General features: G+C 34.2%; 2 protein-coding genes across 2 annotated transcripts; one reads left to right on the top strand and one right to left on the bottom strand.

Annotated features, from left to right (window-relative positions):
- The first annotated feature begins 7,729 nt into the window (after positions 1-7,729).
- LOC113713078 (uncharacterized) lies at positions 7,730-12,655 on the top strand. Its single transcript, XM_027236796.2, has 5 exons — positions 7,730-7,877; positions 9,841-10,006; positions 11,442-11,493; positions 11,709-11,775; positions 12,346-12,655. The coding sequence occupies exons 2-5, from the start codon at positions 9,851-9,853 to the stop codon at positions 12,434-12,436; spliced, it is 366 nt and encodes a 121-aa protein (XP_027092597.1). The 5' UTR covers positions 7,730-7,877; positions 9,841-9,850; the 3' UTR covers positions 12,437-12,655.
- Positions 12,656-13,586: 931 nt separating this feature from the next.
- Positions 13,587-15,926, bottom strand: LOC113713077 (probable receptor-like protein kinase At1g11050). The gene has a single exon (XM_027236795.2). The coding sequence runs from the start codon at positions 15,581-15,583 to the stop codon at positions 13,739-13,741; it is 1,845 nt and encodes a 614-aa protein (XP_027092596.1). The 5' UTR covers positions 15,584-15,926; the 3' UTR covers positions 13,587-13,738.
- Positions 15,927-16,537: the final 611 nt, after the last annotated feature.

Below are 16,537 nucleotides of genomic sequence, written 5' to 3'. Positions count from 1 at the left end.
ATAATACAAAATTGAGAGACAGAATCTTGATTGTGTACGTCTCCAAATATGTCACACCCCAGCACTTGGCCCTGATTTTGACAAATCACCAATATAATTGATTCTCAATCCAACCCTTACATTGCCCGATGGATTGTTATCCCTCCTGGGTCCTAGCTCCGCTTCTGCCTTGGATTATTGTGGCATTATTTTATCTTCTTTTTTTTTTTTAATCGTAATGGCACATGTCCAACCTACTTTTACTCCTAGAGGAGCGAGGGAGGGGGAAATCTACTTTATGGGAAGGTCCAACTGAGTCGAGAGAACCTGACGGGGACTGAACCACCATTAGATCAGATGGATGTACCACACACCCGTATGGATATAGAACAAACCTCATATTGAGGCACCTTGATAAGAGAAAAGATTTGAACCCTTAACCTCCCACCCCACAATTAATGTGGTAGGCAACTCCTCTAGAGGAAGTTGGTTTATTTTATCTTATGATCATAAGATTATTTCTGTTAAGAAGCAAAGAGGGGTGATAGGAATTTGAACTCAAGATCTTTAAATCTTTAAATCTCAATTTTAGTTATTAAATCAAAGCCTCTTTGATTTTTTCTTTATACTTATATAAAAAATCAAAAACAAAATATGTGAGAGAGACAGAATCTTGATTGTGTATCTCTCCAAATATGTAACACCCCAGTATTTGGCTTTGGAAGTACTGGAAATGTTCTTGTGATCTTTCTAATAGTCCAACTGCTTTTCCATTTGTCCAAGTCAGGAAATCAACTGTTTGTATGCAGATTGGTTATTTCTATTCTAAGGTCATTTTCTGTTGCAAACTAAAACTTTACATGCACCAGCTACAAACAAACTATGGAGAAACTTGTCTCTTTCGTTTTAACCTTCAAAACAGATTCCCATATGGGGCTCTTCGGCTGCCGGCCACATAAAACTATGACTAATTCCTCGTATTGACAGCAAATTTCAAAGACTTTCCAGCAAGAAATAGCTATTTTAGATAGGAATGCATGTGAAAACAGTTTTCCAAAACCTCATTGAATCTTTGAACATCTTTCTGTTGATATTTTAGTACCATTGAAAAAGTTGAGTATGAATGCTCAATAGTTTTTAAATAATCCAAGAAATATCTTTCAACTGCACAATTTGTTCAAAATGAATAATGAAAAGTTGTATGAGCTCATATTTAAGCACTGGTAAAGTTAATTGAACAGCATATATTCAACATGTCAAGTATTACCTTCGTTAATCTTTTTAATGGCCAATTTGAGCTCCCTGCATGTCAATTTTAAGTTGGTTTGGCCAATTAATTTTGGGAGCGGCCTTTCCAATTATATTCTACCATGTCCCATCTTTATATATACTTTAGTGTTGACTATCCTTTTATTAAAAATAAAATAAAAAAGCACAGAACAAAGGGATTATACTCGAAAAGGAATTTCTTATATATTTCTATCTCTTCAAAATATTAAGGATATAAAGTCCTATTTCTATTTCTTTCGAGACCGGAAAAGGAGCATACACACAAATATACCTATATCCTTGACAGACCAAGGGCAATTACGGTTGGAGATTTCGTAAAATTATGTGTCGTTGTATTTTATACACTATATAACACATTATACAATGTGTGTTTACATAATCTTGTTCTACTCGTAATTTTTATACATGTACATTATATCAATGCGTAAAATGTGCCGTTTTTGTAAGTATACATCCATATTATACATGTAATACATCAATCGCACTTGACAAGACCTAAAACAACCGTTCCTGTCCCGTTCCCCTCCTCGACACCTCAAATCCAAGGAAGCTATAAGCATTCAATGAAATGGAAAGGAATTGATGATACAAAATACAAATGAAAAAATTGGTATGAACCCGAGCAACAATGGACCATCTCACAATAAATTTGACACTCATGTGTGGGGCAAATGGAACCTCACTATCGGTAACAAGCCCGTTAAAGCATGCGGTCCAGATTAGCATTCACTGACAACAAAGACTAGACAAGATCACAAGAGTGGAAATTTTGGTCTTGACTTTTTCGTTCTAAATTGTGTCTGGCTTGGAGAAGAAAACAAAATTGCTATGGTAATAATAATGCCAAAATCAATTTCCTCTCATAGGAATCCCACCCTATATCATATATTCATCTAGGATGTATCATCCATTGTACTAATTTAACCTAGTCATTAGCATGGTAGGTGAAATGGGAATCCAAGCATGTCACAATTACAAAAAAAAAAAAATACAACGTACAAACTAGTAGCAATCAAAATGTGTGGCTTGATTCATATCTATTGACAGCTAAGACTTTAGAATGCAATATCAAAGTTTGTAGTACAAAGTCATCAATTGACAAAAATTTGTGGCCACCAACTAGAATCAATCCTTTACCACAAAAACACCCTTTTGAGAAACAATAATAATAATAATAATAAAAGGATTATTGTGATTCTAGCAAAAGTTCAACTTTAAATTTTCTCACTTTTATTTTTCTATTTTATATCATTATCCTTTCCTTCAACATTCAAACACCGGAAATCAGAGGGAAAAAAAAGCGGTTGTAAATTGTAATTATAGGAAAGTTTTAGTCCAAGAGTGTAATTTTGTAAATTTTCATGCCTTGTGAGGGAAATGACAAAGCCATAGAAATGGCCCATCCCATTTTGAAAATTTTTTTTTGGTCCCGCACGTATAAAACGACGCAAAATAAGGGATAATAATGTCTCATTCATACCAAATGATCTCGGTCTCAAATCTCTAGCTGAAACACGTGCCCAAGTTACGTGCTCATACTCTTAGATAAATAATAATAATAATAAGAACAAGAACTATCCTCCCAGAAAAGCCCTCCCACCACTAGGGCTATTAATTGGGCTGCGTTTGAAATGCCCAAACTTAGGGCTCGTTTAAAACCCAAGAATTCGGATCAGCATTTTTTTTGGCACATTCAAGTTTGAAATATTATGGCCTAAGCTCAAGCATCCAATTTATTGGGATCCAAGATCAAGAATTTGATCCAAATGAAAAAAAAAATCTTTTTTTTTAATGTTACTACCTCCGTCCCAATTATTTTGTCATATTTTGGGAATTTAACTTTTTAAAAATAGTAATTTGATTGTGATGTTTATACTTCTTTTTCCAATCTTACCCTTACAAATTCAAAATTTGAATTTGAATGGTAACATACATATAGTTAAAAGAAGGAGTTATATTGGAAAGAGAAACTAAAAGTGTTTTGACTTTCTTAACATGACAAACATTTTGAAACACATCAAAATGAAAAGTTTAACACTTTCAATGGAATGAAGGAAGTATATATTACAAAAAAATGTAAGTAGTTAATTAAATAAATTAACCTTTTTAACAATTACTACCAAACTAATCTTAATTAGTGCTACAAAATTCATAAATAGTATTAATTTTTTAAATAATGATTTGTATAGGTTATAAATATTTATACACTTAAAACATTTATATATGAATTTTTTTAAAAATTAATTTAAAAAATTGGTTGGACTTATATTAGGTTGAGGTTAGTATTACTAGCCTGTTTAAAAATGTTTATATATTAATATTTTAAAACTTAAATTTAAGATATTGGCTGGACTTATATCGAGTTGAGGTTGGTGTTACTAGCCTCGTCAAAATTTGGGCCTCTATTTAAGATCCAAATTCAGCCCAACATAATTGTAAAGAAAACCCAACCCTTTTTAAATTTGAACAAGCCGAACTCAAATTAATTCAACTCTATTGACAATTCTATCTAGGGGTGTGCATTCGGTGCAAAAGCGGTAATTCGGTGACATGAATTCGGTGAATTCGGTTATTCGACCTAAAGAAATCTAAACCGTTTTCAATTTCGAATTGGCCATAACCGAATTCATTCTGTAACCGATTTCAAATTCAAAAACGGTAATGAATTCGGTCTAACCGAGACCGAATTCATCTATTAAAAAAAAACTGATTTTTTAAAATTTATTACTGATTTGATCCCCAAATTTATTCATAATTTAACACATTACTTATGTTCTAATCATTTTGTGGTTTAATTTGATTGGCATTTATTTGATCACTTATACCTAGAATCCTTAGTCTACGATTTAAGAACACATAAAAAGTGATTAATTTAAACTAGAATAAACCTTAGACTGTACAATGATTAGTGATAATTTATGAATTTATAATTTACAATGATTAATAATAAGTAATATTAGTTACAAACTACAAATTACAATGATTAGTGATAAGTTATATTAGTTACAAACTTATAATTTATTGTAAATCAAAATAAAACTTATTTACTTACATATGTTATTGTGAAAGTCAATACACTAATACATTGATTTGCAATTCACATGCATTCACTTACACTACTTAGTTGTCTTGTCTATACTTAAAGCCTTAAGATTAGTGAATAGATAATATGAATTTTTATGTTAAATATGTAATATAAATTTAGAGCACACTAATACTTGCAAGTTACAGATTACGCATTCAAAGATTCAATAATTCAAACATGAATGATCAATGATGTATCAAATTACCAATATCTAAATTCTAATTACTAATTATGTCTATTGTTTAATATTTAGTATTATACATATATGTATTAATTATTATCTAATTCTAGTCATGTTACTCATGTATAAAATAATAATTAGTTATCTTATATTGTTATGTATTACTATATATTTGTATTATTATAGTCATATAACAATTAACAAATACTAAAATAATATATTGTACATTATTATATATTATTATTATTATAAGTACAGGATATGATGATAACACCATATACTAATTATTATTAATAGCATTTACCTATATAATATAATAATATATTAGTAGTATATACTAATACTAAATAGCATTTATCTATATATTATATAATTTTATATACCAATTTGGTATTCGAATGCGGTAATGCGGTATCCTATTTCAATTACCGAATTTAAATGCAAAATCGGTTATTACCAAATTCATAATCTCATTACCTATTTCATACCATATTAGAATTCGATGAATTCGGTATGTATCGAATTTGTACCAAATACCCGATTTCAAATTACCGAATTGAATTTGAATTTGGTTATGAATTCGGTATGAACCGAATTTGTTCACCCCTAATTCTATCCATCACCTTCTCGCCACTCTCTCCCCTTCTCTTCACCAACTAGCTACTCTCCCTGCTACTGTCTATCAACCTTCCTCCTCTTCCCTCTATCCCAATTTGGTGCTTGAAGAATAAATCTTTCCTTCTTCACCCCCTTCCTAGCACCAAACCATCCCTTACCACCCAAAAATCCCCCGGCCTAGTCCTAATTTTCAAAGTATTGTATCTCCCCTCTTTCTCCCTCACCAACTTGTGATCTTCTCTCTTCCTCTCTCCTCAATCTAGTCGTGCAAAACTAGATCAAAGGTAGGGGTTTTAAAGAAGGGGGGAAAGAGTCAAGTAGGTGAAGGGAATGGGGAGAAAGAGAGAGGGAATAGAGAGGGGCTACGAGTAGTGGTGGAGAAGGGGGAGAAGGGTGGCTGGTTCTGAGGGGAAAAATGGAGAAGAAAGGAGAGAAGGGCCGCAGGATAGTTGTGGGAGAAAGAAGGAAGTGTGGCCACGATATTTAGTAGAGGGAGGGAGAGGGCTATCATGATTTGAAAATTTATATGTGAAATTTTGTTAATATTCTTGCTTTCTTTTTGGAGAAAATGATATGAATTGGAGAAAATGTCACGTGCAAGACATGGGACTTATTTTTTAAGGATATATTAATCTTGTTCTAATTTTGCCCATGAAAGTGTGAGCACATGACTTTTTTGTTTGGGTCAATTTTCAACATTTGTACTACTCCTCAACTAGCCTATACTAAAGGACGATTCAACTAGCAAGGTGTTAGAGAGAAAAAAAATCATCTATGAACCAACGGAGTACAATATTACACATTCTTTAAATATACCTACAGATACAATGGTTCAAATCCTTGTAGTAAAAACTCCTTCTTCATGTGAGCACGTGACTTGCGCTTGCATGTACGTAAAAGGTCGCTGGTTGGTCGGGGAAAAATGGAGAAGACTTTCTGTTTGATAACATAAAAAAGTGCTGAATCTGAATCTTTTCAGACATTCAGATATTTTGAGTGTTTGATAAATGAAAATTCATTTGCTGAACTTGTTAAGTAGTGCTGAACTTGTATGTATTTTTTTCAGCACAAGAATCCTAACTGAATGCTTAATTCTGATAAGAATCGATAGAATTATTTCGACTACCTTATCTTATCTACCAAATCTACCCTTGTTTATTAATTATGTTCAAAATTCTTATATAATTAAACAATCTAATATTCTCTATATAATGATTTTCTATTTCTCTTTTCTTCCTTTTGAATAACTTTCATTTCTTCTCCATACTCCTCATATAATATAATTCATCTTTTATATTAATTTGATTTAAAAATAAATATTGTCATTTTCATACCAACATTTTTAGTTAATTAAATCATAGGTTCTACGGAGTATTTCTTTTTTGGATGAAAAGATATAAGGGCAAAATTGTCAAATTTAACTTATTAAGCATTCAGTTATAAATGTTTATCAAACTTTATAAATAAGTTTAGCATTAACATTCAGACATTCATATATTTCTTTTCAGTGCTTAAAATTTGGCAAATTAATTGTTTCAGTATTCAGATTTCAGAATTCAGACTTCAGAATTCAGACTTCAGTTTTATCAAACGGAACCTAGGAAAAGGGCTGCAGGGTGATTATGGGAGAACGAAGGGAGGTTGCCAGGATTTGGCAGAGGGAAGGAGAGGAGTGTTGGGATTTGGAAACTTATATGTGAAATTAAGTGTTGGAATTTGGAAACTTATATGTGAAATTTTGTTAATGTTTTTAGTTTCTTTTTGGAGAATACAACGTGAATTGTAAAAAAAGAAGAAGAAGTCATATCCAGGAAATGGGACTTATTTTTTCAAGGAAAATATATTATTGTTCTAATTTTTTCCATGAAAATGTGAATATGGGACTTTTTTTTTTGGCTTAATTTTCAACATATATATGACTCCTAAACTAGCCTTTACCAGGGACGACTCAATTAATTCAAGGTACTAAGAGGAAAAAAAAATCTCATCTTTAAGGCACCGTTTGAATTGAGGGAATGAGAGGGAAAGAAAAGGAAAGGAATTAGAGGGATTTGATTTTTGTTATTTGGATTGATTTTTAAAGAGGGAAAGGAAAGGATAGGGGGGAAAGAGAGGGAGAACGTCTAGTTGTTTTGTTGAGTTATGATTTTCATCCAAAAGTGGGTGAAAACGAAGGGAAATAAAACTAATTTATTGAAATAATTTAAATTTTTTAAAAGATCAATTTGTTTCTATCATTTTCAATAAATTAACACTTATCTTTTTCTTTTCTTTCTTTTCCTTCCTCAACCCAAATAGAAATTCAGCATTTCCTTTCTTCTCCTTTCATACTTAATTGAAACAAAATGGATGGAAACTACTTTCCTTTACTCTCATTTTCTTTCTTTTCCATTGGTATCCTTTCCTTTCCCTTCCTTTACTTCAATCCAAATGGCGCCTAAATCGAAAGGGCACCCTTTAAATATAGCTATAGATGCAAAGGTTTAATGCTGAGTGACTATTTTGTACCGTTTTATAAGTGAAGGACTAAAAAATAATTGTTTGAAACGTGGAGGACCATTTTGGTCATTTTATAATCTTTTAATCGTATTTTCATTTTAGTTTTAAGTCTGCAATGCTAATTTACTGTTGAAGTTCAGTCCCTTCCAAACTCCACTGTCTCTCCGATCGTGAGCCTCCACCACCTCCTTCGCCATCACCGCCTCCACCTCCTCCTCCTCCGCGGTAAATGTTACGTAAATTTGTTCAATTGATTTCTTAAACCTTGAAGTTTTGTTACTATTGTTCTAAGCAATTATAGTATTTAGTTGCATTCACTATTTTTTCTCGGTTGATTGGATTTAGGTTTTCTCTTCCTATTTTGTTGGAGATTTTTGAGAAGATCGTAAATTCTGAGTAAATTTGAACCTGTAGATCTATTGAAAAATAATTTCTCCAAAATTTACTCCTTGTTCTAAGTTCTTACAGTCCTGAAAGTCAAATTTACTTCGGTGTCCGTGGATGCAAGGGAAGAATATATTGCTTATCTCGCCGGTTTTTCTGTAAAAATGCTAAAAAGAACCGACGTTTGAATAATAGGTAGTAGTAGTACTAGTATTAATCAGTCAAAATGTAATAGCTTTAAATTTTGTGATGTGTTTGACGGAGCATCTTTGAGGTCATCTTTAAGGAGGCGCGGGCGAGGTTGGTTTTGGGGGGTTGGGGGGGGGGGTTGGGATTGACCCTCAGCTGTTAGAATTTAACTTAGTGGTTGCAAGAAGTAATTCTTTGTAGAACTAGATTAAGGAAGGCACCATCAGTAGTGCACTGGTGCTTTATTTATCGACTGTGGAAACCATATCCTTTTCTTGTTGGTTGATTGGAAACTGCAGCTGTTTGTGGGGGAGTAGGAATCAGATGACTTTTCTCAGTAAAATGAGCATGCACTTCGTTATGTGGTGTACATCTGATTTTTCAATTGCTTGAAATAATAGCCCACAATGTTGTTCGTTTATCCAATCTCTTAAACTATATAAGTTTCTTACATGCATTCTCCACTGTTATGATCTGTTCAGAGACCATTCTTGAAGGTGGTTTTTTCATTGAGTTGATATTCTGATGGCCTTCTGGCTTTCTGAAGATCCTAGCTTTTTCTAACACGATTTATTTGGCTTTAAAATTGATGGCCATTTCTTGTTCCTTTAAATATCCAAGTAATGTAAAGTAAGTGCTGCAAGATTTACATACCTAAGAAGAAATATATGTTCATGGGGGCAAAAATTGCACAACTTTGCATGCCCGATGACAAATTTCTTGCCCTCTTCAAGTTAGAGAGGCTGATGTCTGAAGTCTTCATATTAATGCCCTTACCTTGAATTACTTTTGGACACTGTTGTTAATCGTAACTCGAAGTTTGTTCTAGTTGTCTAAGTTACGAGTTGTTAAGGGAGTTTCTCTTCAAGTGGGCTGTAGGATCTGAAAGGGCCTTTAGGAAGAATGGTTATATGAAAATTGTAATGCTAGAGCATCCAAATTTCTCTTGCTAATTACAATTGCATGTAACCATCTTTTTGACTTGTTTATGGTGGACGAAGGGGGCTAATTTGTCAGCCTATGTATAGTGTTCAATCACCCGATATAAAATGCATGAAAAAAAAAGAATTGAGGAAAAAAGTATTGAATACATGTTAGTGCTACCAAGTAAGAGGAGTAGAGGACCATGATATTCTAACCCCTTTAAAAGATAAACTGTGGAGTGTCATCTGGTTTGCTTTATCGATTAACAAAAATTTAAGTGTCATATTAAACTTAAGCTCTTTTACCAATTTATCCTTTCCTTTCACAAGCATATGTTAGTTTCTTTTACTGGATGTTCTTTTCTGTTTTCTTTTAAAACTGCACCTCCTAGTGAGTGAGTGAGATCCTTAGCATGGGCCAGGTTAGCTTGATTCAAGTAGATAAAACTACTCGAAACTATCAACAGGTTCCTCTTTGTTTCTGTACACTTGCTTTGTGGCTACTCTGTACCAGATAACAAAGACAATAATAGATCTTCATTTAGTGACTGGCATGGAATGTATTCTTTGTTTCTACTTAGGGATGCCCCAAAAGATTGTACACTTTTGGAATGTAGAGTTCTTTTACTCATGCTCATTTCATTTATCATTTAACCTTATGAGGTTTTCCTTTTTTACTCGTGCACATACAGATTGAAGTCTATGGCTGCGCCTGGGAGTTCAATGCTTTATTCCTTTCTTCTCTTTGTAGCTGTGCTTTCCCTGCAAGAAATGTACAGAGGAAAATTAGCATCTTCTGAGTTGTTCACTATACTAGGAGGGTTTTCAAGTTCCCTGATATTTCTTTTACTGCTTACGGTATGTCATCGTAGTCTTGACTGGCTGCCATTCTGTTACTCCTTTGAGGATGTGTATGTTGTCATACGTATGATGTCCCTTTTTGTTGTTAGTCTAAGTATATGGGTAAAGATCTATATTGAAAGACCCGGGAGTCCAGACCAGAATTTACTTTTTGTAGTTGTTTCTACTACTTTTAGGCCAAATTGTGTGCAAGATGTAGCCTTATACTCTTTTCTGGATGTTCCTATGAGAGTTGACCCTTTTTTCCTTGAGAAAAGCATTAAATGTGTATCGACTTTTTAATTGTATATCATAAATAGCGCTTGAAAATATTCTTCCACCCAGAATTCCTTGCTGGATATTTTGTAAAAATTTCCTGGAGAAGTAAGTGTTTTGGTCCTTGTTGAGCTGTCTTATTAATAGTTTTTCCGAAACTTTGGCACTAGTGATGAAAGTTTCAGTCTGATGTTTCAAGTTCATACATAAATGTTTGAAAAGTAATTATGTTTGTCAACACTTGTCCATTTGAATTGGTAGTTTTCATTTCACTTGCTTTGAGCTAGATACTATACGTCTTTGATCTATGTTCCAGACATGGTACTCTTTTCTGGTATCTATCATCATGCATGGAGAGTTTCTCTGTTGTTTTCCTTTCTTATTTTACTCCTTTATCCTTGTTGATTTTTTCCCGGAATAGTATAATTCAGTTTTATGCTAATTGGAAGTAATGCTTACAGATGTATTTTTACTTGAGTTTGCCTTTATGACGGTGTAAGAACGAACTTCATGGCCTGTTGGTATTTCTTGTACAAGTTTCAATTTGTGGTTTATGCATAGAGAATGGATTAGCTTGGACATCGATAATGTTGATGAGTAAAATGTTCTCTCTTCAAGTATTTTGGAAAGGGTATCTTGGTTTTGTATAAATGGGAAGTGAACTATGCTATTATTTGTTCTAGGGATATATTCTTTTCGAAATAAGCTGTTCGGACTTGTCCTCCAACATTGACATCTAAATAAGGACACAAGAAATAACACCTGTGGCATACACACATATACCCTATAATTTTTGTACTAATGTGGATAATTGCATAAGAAACTAAGGAGCCCATTTAAGTTTTGTTTTTACCCCTGTTCTTTTACTTTGAAAAATGTTTAGATGTCTTCTTGCATGCATGTTTATTTGAGTTTTCTCTTTGGTCTGCTTAGTAAATCCTTCTAAACAAATAATTTTCGGTTGCGAGACATTTTGCATTCTACAAACAATCTGTCATACATTATTGTATTGCATTAGACTTTATTACTCCAACCTTTCTCTGGCTTCTTGGTTTAATTCGTTTAAAGAAGCGTGTACAGAGACAAATGAGGAATATGCATCCAGATTCATGACTTATTTGGTGATAAAATGTTTGCGACAATTTTGGGAGTTTATACTTGGTTGAATTTTATGCAGTTCATTGGAAATTATCAAGAAACTAGTGGTGTCAAGAGCGGTTGGGGTGCAGGTGAGTGCAGTTTTTCCTTTCTGAAACATCCTTTTCTTTGCAGTCAGTATTGAAAAGTTAAATTTACAAGGTTAACTTTGATGGACAGGAAAAAATTATTCTTTTATTTTTCCCAAATTGGTCTTTTCTCCCACCTACATGTATTGATAGATTGCAGGAAGTGGAGTATCAGATAGAGCAGTCAATACATTAGTTTGCTTGCTTTTGTTTTGCAGTTATATTTGCTGAGGCAGTTGCACTTATCGCTGCTAGCACAGTTCATCGAGTTTGTATCACAACTTGGTAATGTTGAGACCTCAATACTGAATATCTTCTGTGCTTTGGAAAATGAGCACCCCCAGGGTCTTTGCAAGCACTCATGCACAGATATCATTTTCTGATTACAGATAAAACTGATTTATTGTTAAAGGACTAGCTGTGTCAGGTTGAGATTCATTCTGTGCAGCACTGCTTAGAAATGGAAATTACAATTTTCCTTTAAATTTGTTAAGCTTCTTAGTGATATAGTATTTTTGCTTGAATTTTGATATAGTAATCAGCTCCAGGTTAGATTTTTGTAATAACATGACACGCAATGGGTTATTTTTCTTTTCTGCAAAATGATTTCTGGAAACCATTATGGTCATTATCTAATATTGCAGATGGTTCAAGTTAGCTAAATATGTGAAATGTGATTTATGTGCTTTCTGGATTGCATGGAAAAAGATTTTTCTCAGGACTGTTAACACAGGAAACCTTTTAGGAATTATGGATGAAAGCAATAACATGACCACTATTACTTTTAAAGCCAAAGAGAAGCACCGATAGATAAGGGGGAAAGAAACCAATGACGTGCTTTTGATACTGTTGCAGCTTCTTGTTCTCCACGGGACTACTGTATGAAGTCAACAAGCTCTCCGTAATGATGCTGTCCAAGAGTGAATCTAAATCCAAGAGGTTTTGACATGTAGTTTCTGATTAAACAGGATCTACTGCGAAAAAGTACTAATTTTCTTTTGTATCTTGAAAGTACTTTGGAAATGCATTTAGCTATACAGCAGAAACAATTTTCATATATAAGCTATTCACATAACCAGCAGATGAAACTTAGTAGACTATTTTACACTGGTTAATCTACTGTGGTATTTGTATAAGGGTATGATATAAAGTTTTCTCATCCAAATCTCTGTTGTTACTTTCATATGTGAGCAATTCAGCTGAGCAACGTAACTTGTGCTGGAGGGATCACTTTGATTAGTTTGGTAGTTTTTCATGCGTAGAGGTGGGGTTTTGATTTCAACAGCCTACCATTTATTACTTTTTCTTTCGTTGTCGTGTTGATATTCTCCAAAGAAGAGTGGCTTTCAACTTAATATTTCAATTGTCCCTGTGTCTCTTGCATGTGCGCATTTTGTATTTGACCAAAACCATTGGGTTAAAAGTGTTGGTGATGACTCTATTTATGTGTATCTCAGGGTAAAAAGAACATTATGGTATAGGGTTCGCGAGGGTCGAACCTGGTCTATGGACAAAGCTCTGCTGGCACACAAGATATATCACTGTGACTGTTTAATGGTATATCTGCTTGCAAATGCATATAGTACGAAATAATGTATGGATCCAAAAACGATAATTTGAATTTCAGAATGATTGCTAGAGAGTGCCGAAGAAAGAACAGTCAGCTAATGGAGTGGTGTCTTGTGGATAAAATTGGAAGAGAGAAACTTGATCACTCAGGAATTAATGCTAATGTTTAGAGGGGACAAGAAGAAAGCATGATCACCTTAACATTTTAAAACAGAGGCAAGTAAAATAAAGCTGAGGCTTAGCCACCTCTGAAGATCGACTATTCTAAAGATTTACTGGAAGCTGCGTAATTTTGACTTGAACAGGTCTATGGACTTATCTCGTTTGATACTTATTTGTTAGACGACTTTAGAGTATTGAAGTTTCTCTACAAATCCAGCCAACGCATGTAAAGTGTATATACATGGGTTTGAAGGGAATTCATCTCTCTCTTTCTCTAAGCTTGACTATAAAATTTTTTAAAAGAAAAGAGTAAATTTTATATACACTGACGGTGTATATATTATCACGGTTAGATATACGACACGTATGTAAAATTTGAGTTTCACATTCAAATTCGAATTATGTGTTATGCATTTAATGGTGAAAATGTATATGCTGTAGGTGTATGGAAGATTAATCCAAAAGGAAATGAAAAACCTAAAGGTAACAAAAGAAAAGTTTCTATATAGATGCAATACTATAAACTGTTTATGCTTATACTACTGTGTCTGATTGCCTCACTTGTGGTTGAACTAATCGAGGATGATGGAAATGGTTGATGGCTTAGAGGTGCAGGTCTGTCTGGTAATCTTGGGATGTCAATGTCGCCTTCAAGCATCTTTAGAGCATCTGCAATGGTGGGTCTAAGAGCTACCATTGCATGAGCACAAAGAATACCTACGAATACAAACCTCTCCATAACTCCCTTTGGTCCTTCCTCTTTAATTGATTCATGAAAAGTATCTTGCACATTTCCTGATTTGATAAGCCCCCAGGCCCAATCTGTGATCAAAAGTGCGGATGAATTTGATGCATCAAGCACCTTTCTTCCACTCATGGTTTCAAGAATCACAATTCCAAAGCTATAAACATCACTCTTCTCTGTCAATTGCCCATAAAGAGCATACTCTGGTGCAAGGTATCCAAAGGTTCCTGCAACCCTTGTTGTGAGATGAGATTCCCCTTCTCTGCTTTGCTTGGCCAGTCCAAAATCAGCCACTCTTGCTTTCATATCTGAGTCCAAAAGTATGTTGGTGGCCTTTATATCCCTGTGATAAATCGCTGGTTTGATTCCGTAGTGCAAATAAGCAAGCCCTTTTGCCACATCAAGTATTATGCTCTTACGCTGAGGCCAAGTCAAAGGCTTCCTCTGAGGATTGAAAAGATGATCATCAAGGCTACCATTTGGCATGAAGTCATAAATAAGGTATCTTCTTTTGCCATTGAGCATATCACTTGTAACACAAAAGCCTCTGAGAGCTAGAAGATTCCTGTGTCTAATTTTGCTTATAATTTCTGCCTCATTACTGAAGTCCTCATCCCCTTCTGTGTCTAAATCAAGAATTTGCTTGACAGCAACAACAGTTCCATCAGAAATAACTCCTTTATAGACAATTGCAGATGCGCCTTGACCTATCATATTCCTTTGTGAGAACCCATCAGTGGCATTTTCTAGCTCAGATACCTGAAACCATTTAGCACCAATGCTTGGTAGAATTTGGGATTTCATGCCGCTAACATATTTTTCATGCACAGCATTTTGTTTTCTTCTCTTATCCCACTTCCTGCAAAGCACGAGAGATGCTGTCGCGACGGCGATTCCTATAAGAGAACCTGATAATCCGAAAGCCAACTTGAGGATTTTTTTGCGGCTCAAGCCGTTTGATGTCTTGCCAATTTTCGAAATAGCCAATGGTAGGCCTAGTATGCAAGCTGCTGCCAAAGTATTATTATTTTCCAAATCATTGACAATACCGGCAGCATAAAAAATACTAAAGTAGAAGCATTTTGTGGAGTTGGGATCTAAAGCTACCAACTTAGCAGTTACCATCATTCCAGCATCAAGGCATGAACCACACTGAGTAACTCCATGAAAATCACCTTTGCAAGATGAATCAAGCAGACTTGATGGACCAACCTTTTGTACCCAGTCTCTTAATGTTGCAATTCCTGCACAACTTGATGGCTTGAGAACAAGTTCATTTGTGTCATTCAAGCACATTGGGACTGAAAATTGAGGAATGGACATGTTCATAAGCTTGCTTTGGAAGTTGGAGGTGCAAGAAGAGGCAGAATCTGCATTTGGGAGATAGAACATGGATGTTTCTTTGAGGTGTTTGGCTAATCCCATGGCAAAAAGACTGAGAAGTGTTTGGCAGCAATTTTTATCAATTGGATCATGGCAAAGTGAAGTGTCCCATGGGAAACTTTGTACATAAGAAAAATCAATTGGACATGAGGGATTTGCTGCATCAATGAAGCATATTGTGATTGAAGAGAGGAAGACAAGAATGGAAGCTAAAAGCCCATGGTTGATGGCCATATTCTATTCTCTTATTCTCAAAACCATGAAGTCAGTGAATGTCTTTGTGGATTTATAATAGATGCTGCAGTAAAGCAAGCGATCAACATGACTGCCAATAGAAAATTAAGCCATCAAAACTGGCATCGTTGGTGGTCAATTTTAGGCTGAGAAAGAAGTTTGATTTCTGAAAGGATGAACTGATAGCGGTCAAAGTCAGTTATTCCTGCAAATGCATGCACGCAGCCAAGTGAAGAGTGATGCATGTCATATGGGCCCTAGTTATGGAATACTTTTCCGGCCAACTTCTCCTTCTTCACCTTCTCAAAGGTGCCAATGCTTTTAAGCTGGACAAGTGATTGAACCAAAAGTCTTTCAATTTGACAAACCAGTTAGTGGTTGTTGGTTATTAAGAGATACAAAGGTTAGAATAAAAAAGAGAAAATGGCTAAAAAAAGTCACTAAATTATTTTGAATTTCCTATTTTGGTCATTAAACTTAGTGTTTAGCCAAAATAATCATTTAACTAATAAAATAGTGCATATATCTTTGGTTAATCAATTAATAAAAACTTTCACTTTTAGTAACTCAATTAATGAAAATACATACTTTTCTGTCACCCTTTATAATATTATCTAAAACTAGTCAAAAATTAGATTAGTCACCCTTTAATGAACTAGGATTCGCCACGTAGTTACTAAGACTGCTGAAAATTGAAGCTCAAAAGTTTTGAACAATCCATAGTGAACAGAAATGGTCTTGTATTACTACTTTTCAATCCAGGATAAAAATAAACAATATAATAAGATTGAAATCCCAAAAATTAAAGATTCTAAATTCAATTTCACCCTTCTTCTTCTTGTTTCTTAAGTCATATCCCTCACCTACTAAAAAATTCTTTAAAACAAAAGGCAAATAATTTAGTATTTGCAAATAATGGGATACTATGAATAGGATATGGAGCAACTTCTCTCA

This window comes from Coffea arabica, chromosome 10e (genome assembly GCF_036785885.1).
Source record: "Coffea arabica cultivar ET-39 chromosome 10e, Coffea Arabica ET-39 HiFi, whole genome shotgun sequence".
Taxonomy (NCBI): Eukaryota; Viridiplantae; Streptophyta; class Magnoliopsida; order Gentianales; family Rubiaceae; genus Coffea; species Coffea arabica.
This window is presented reverse-complemented; position numbering and strand designations above follow the sequence as displayed.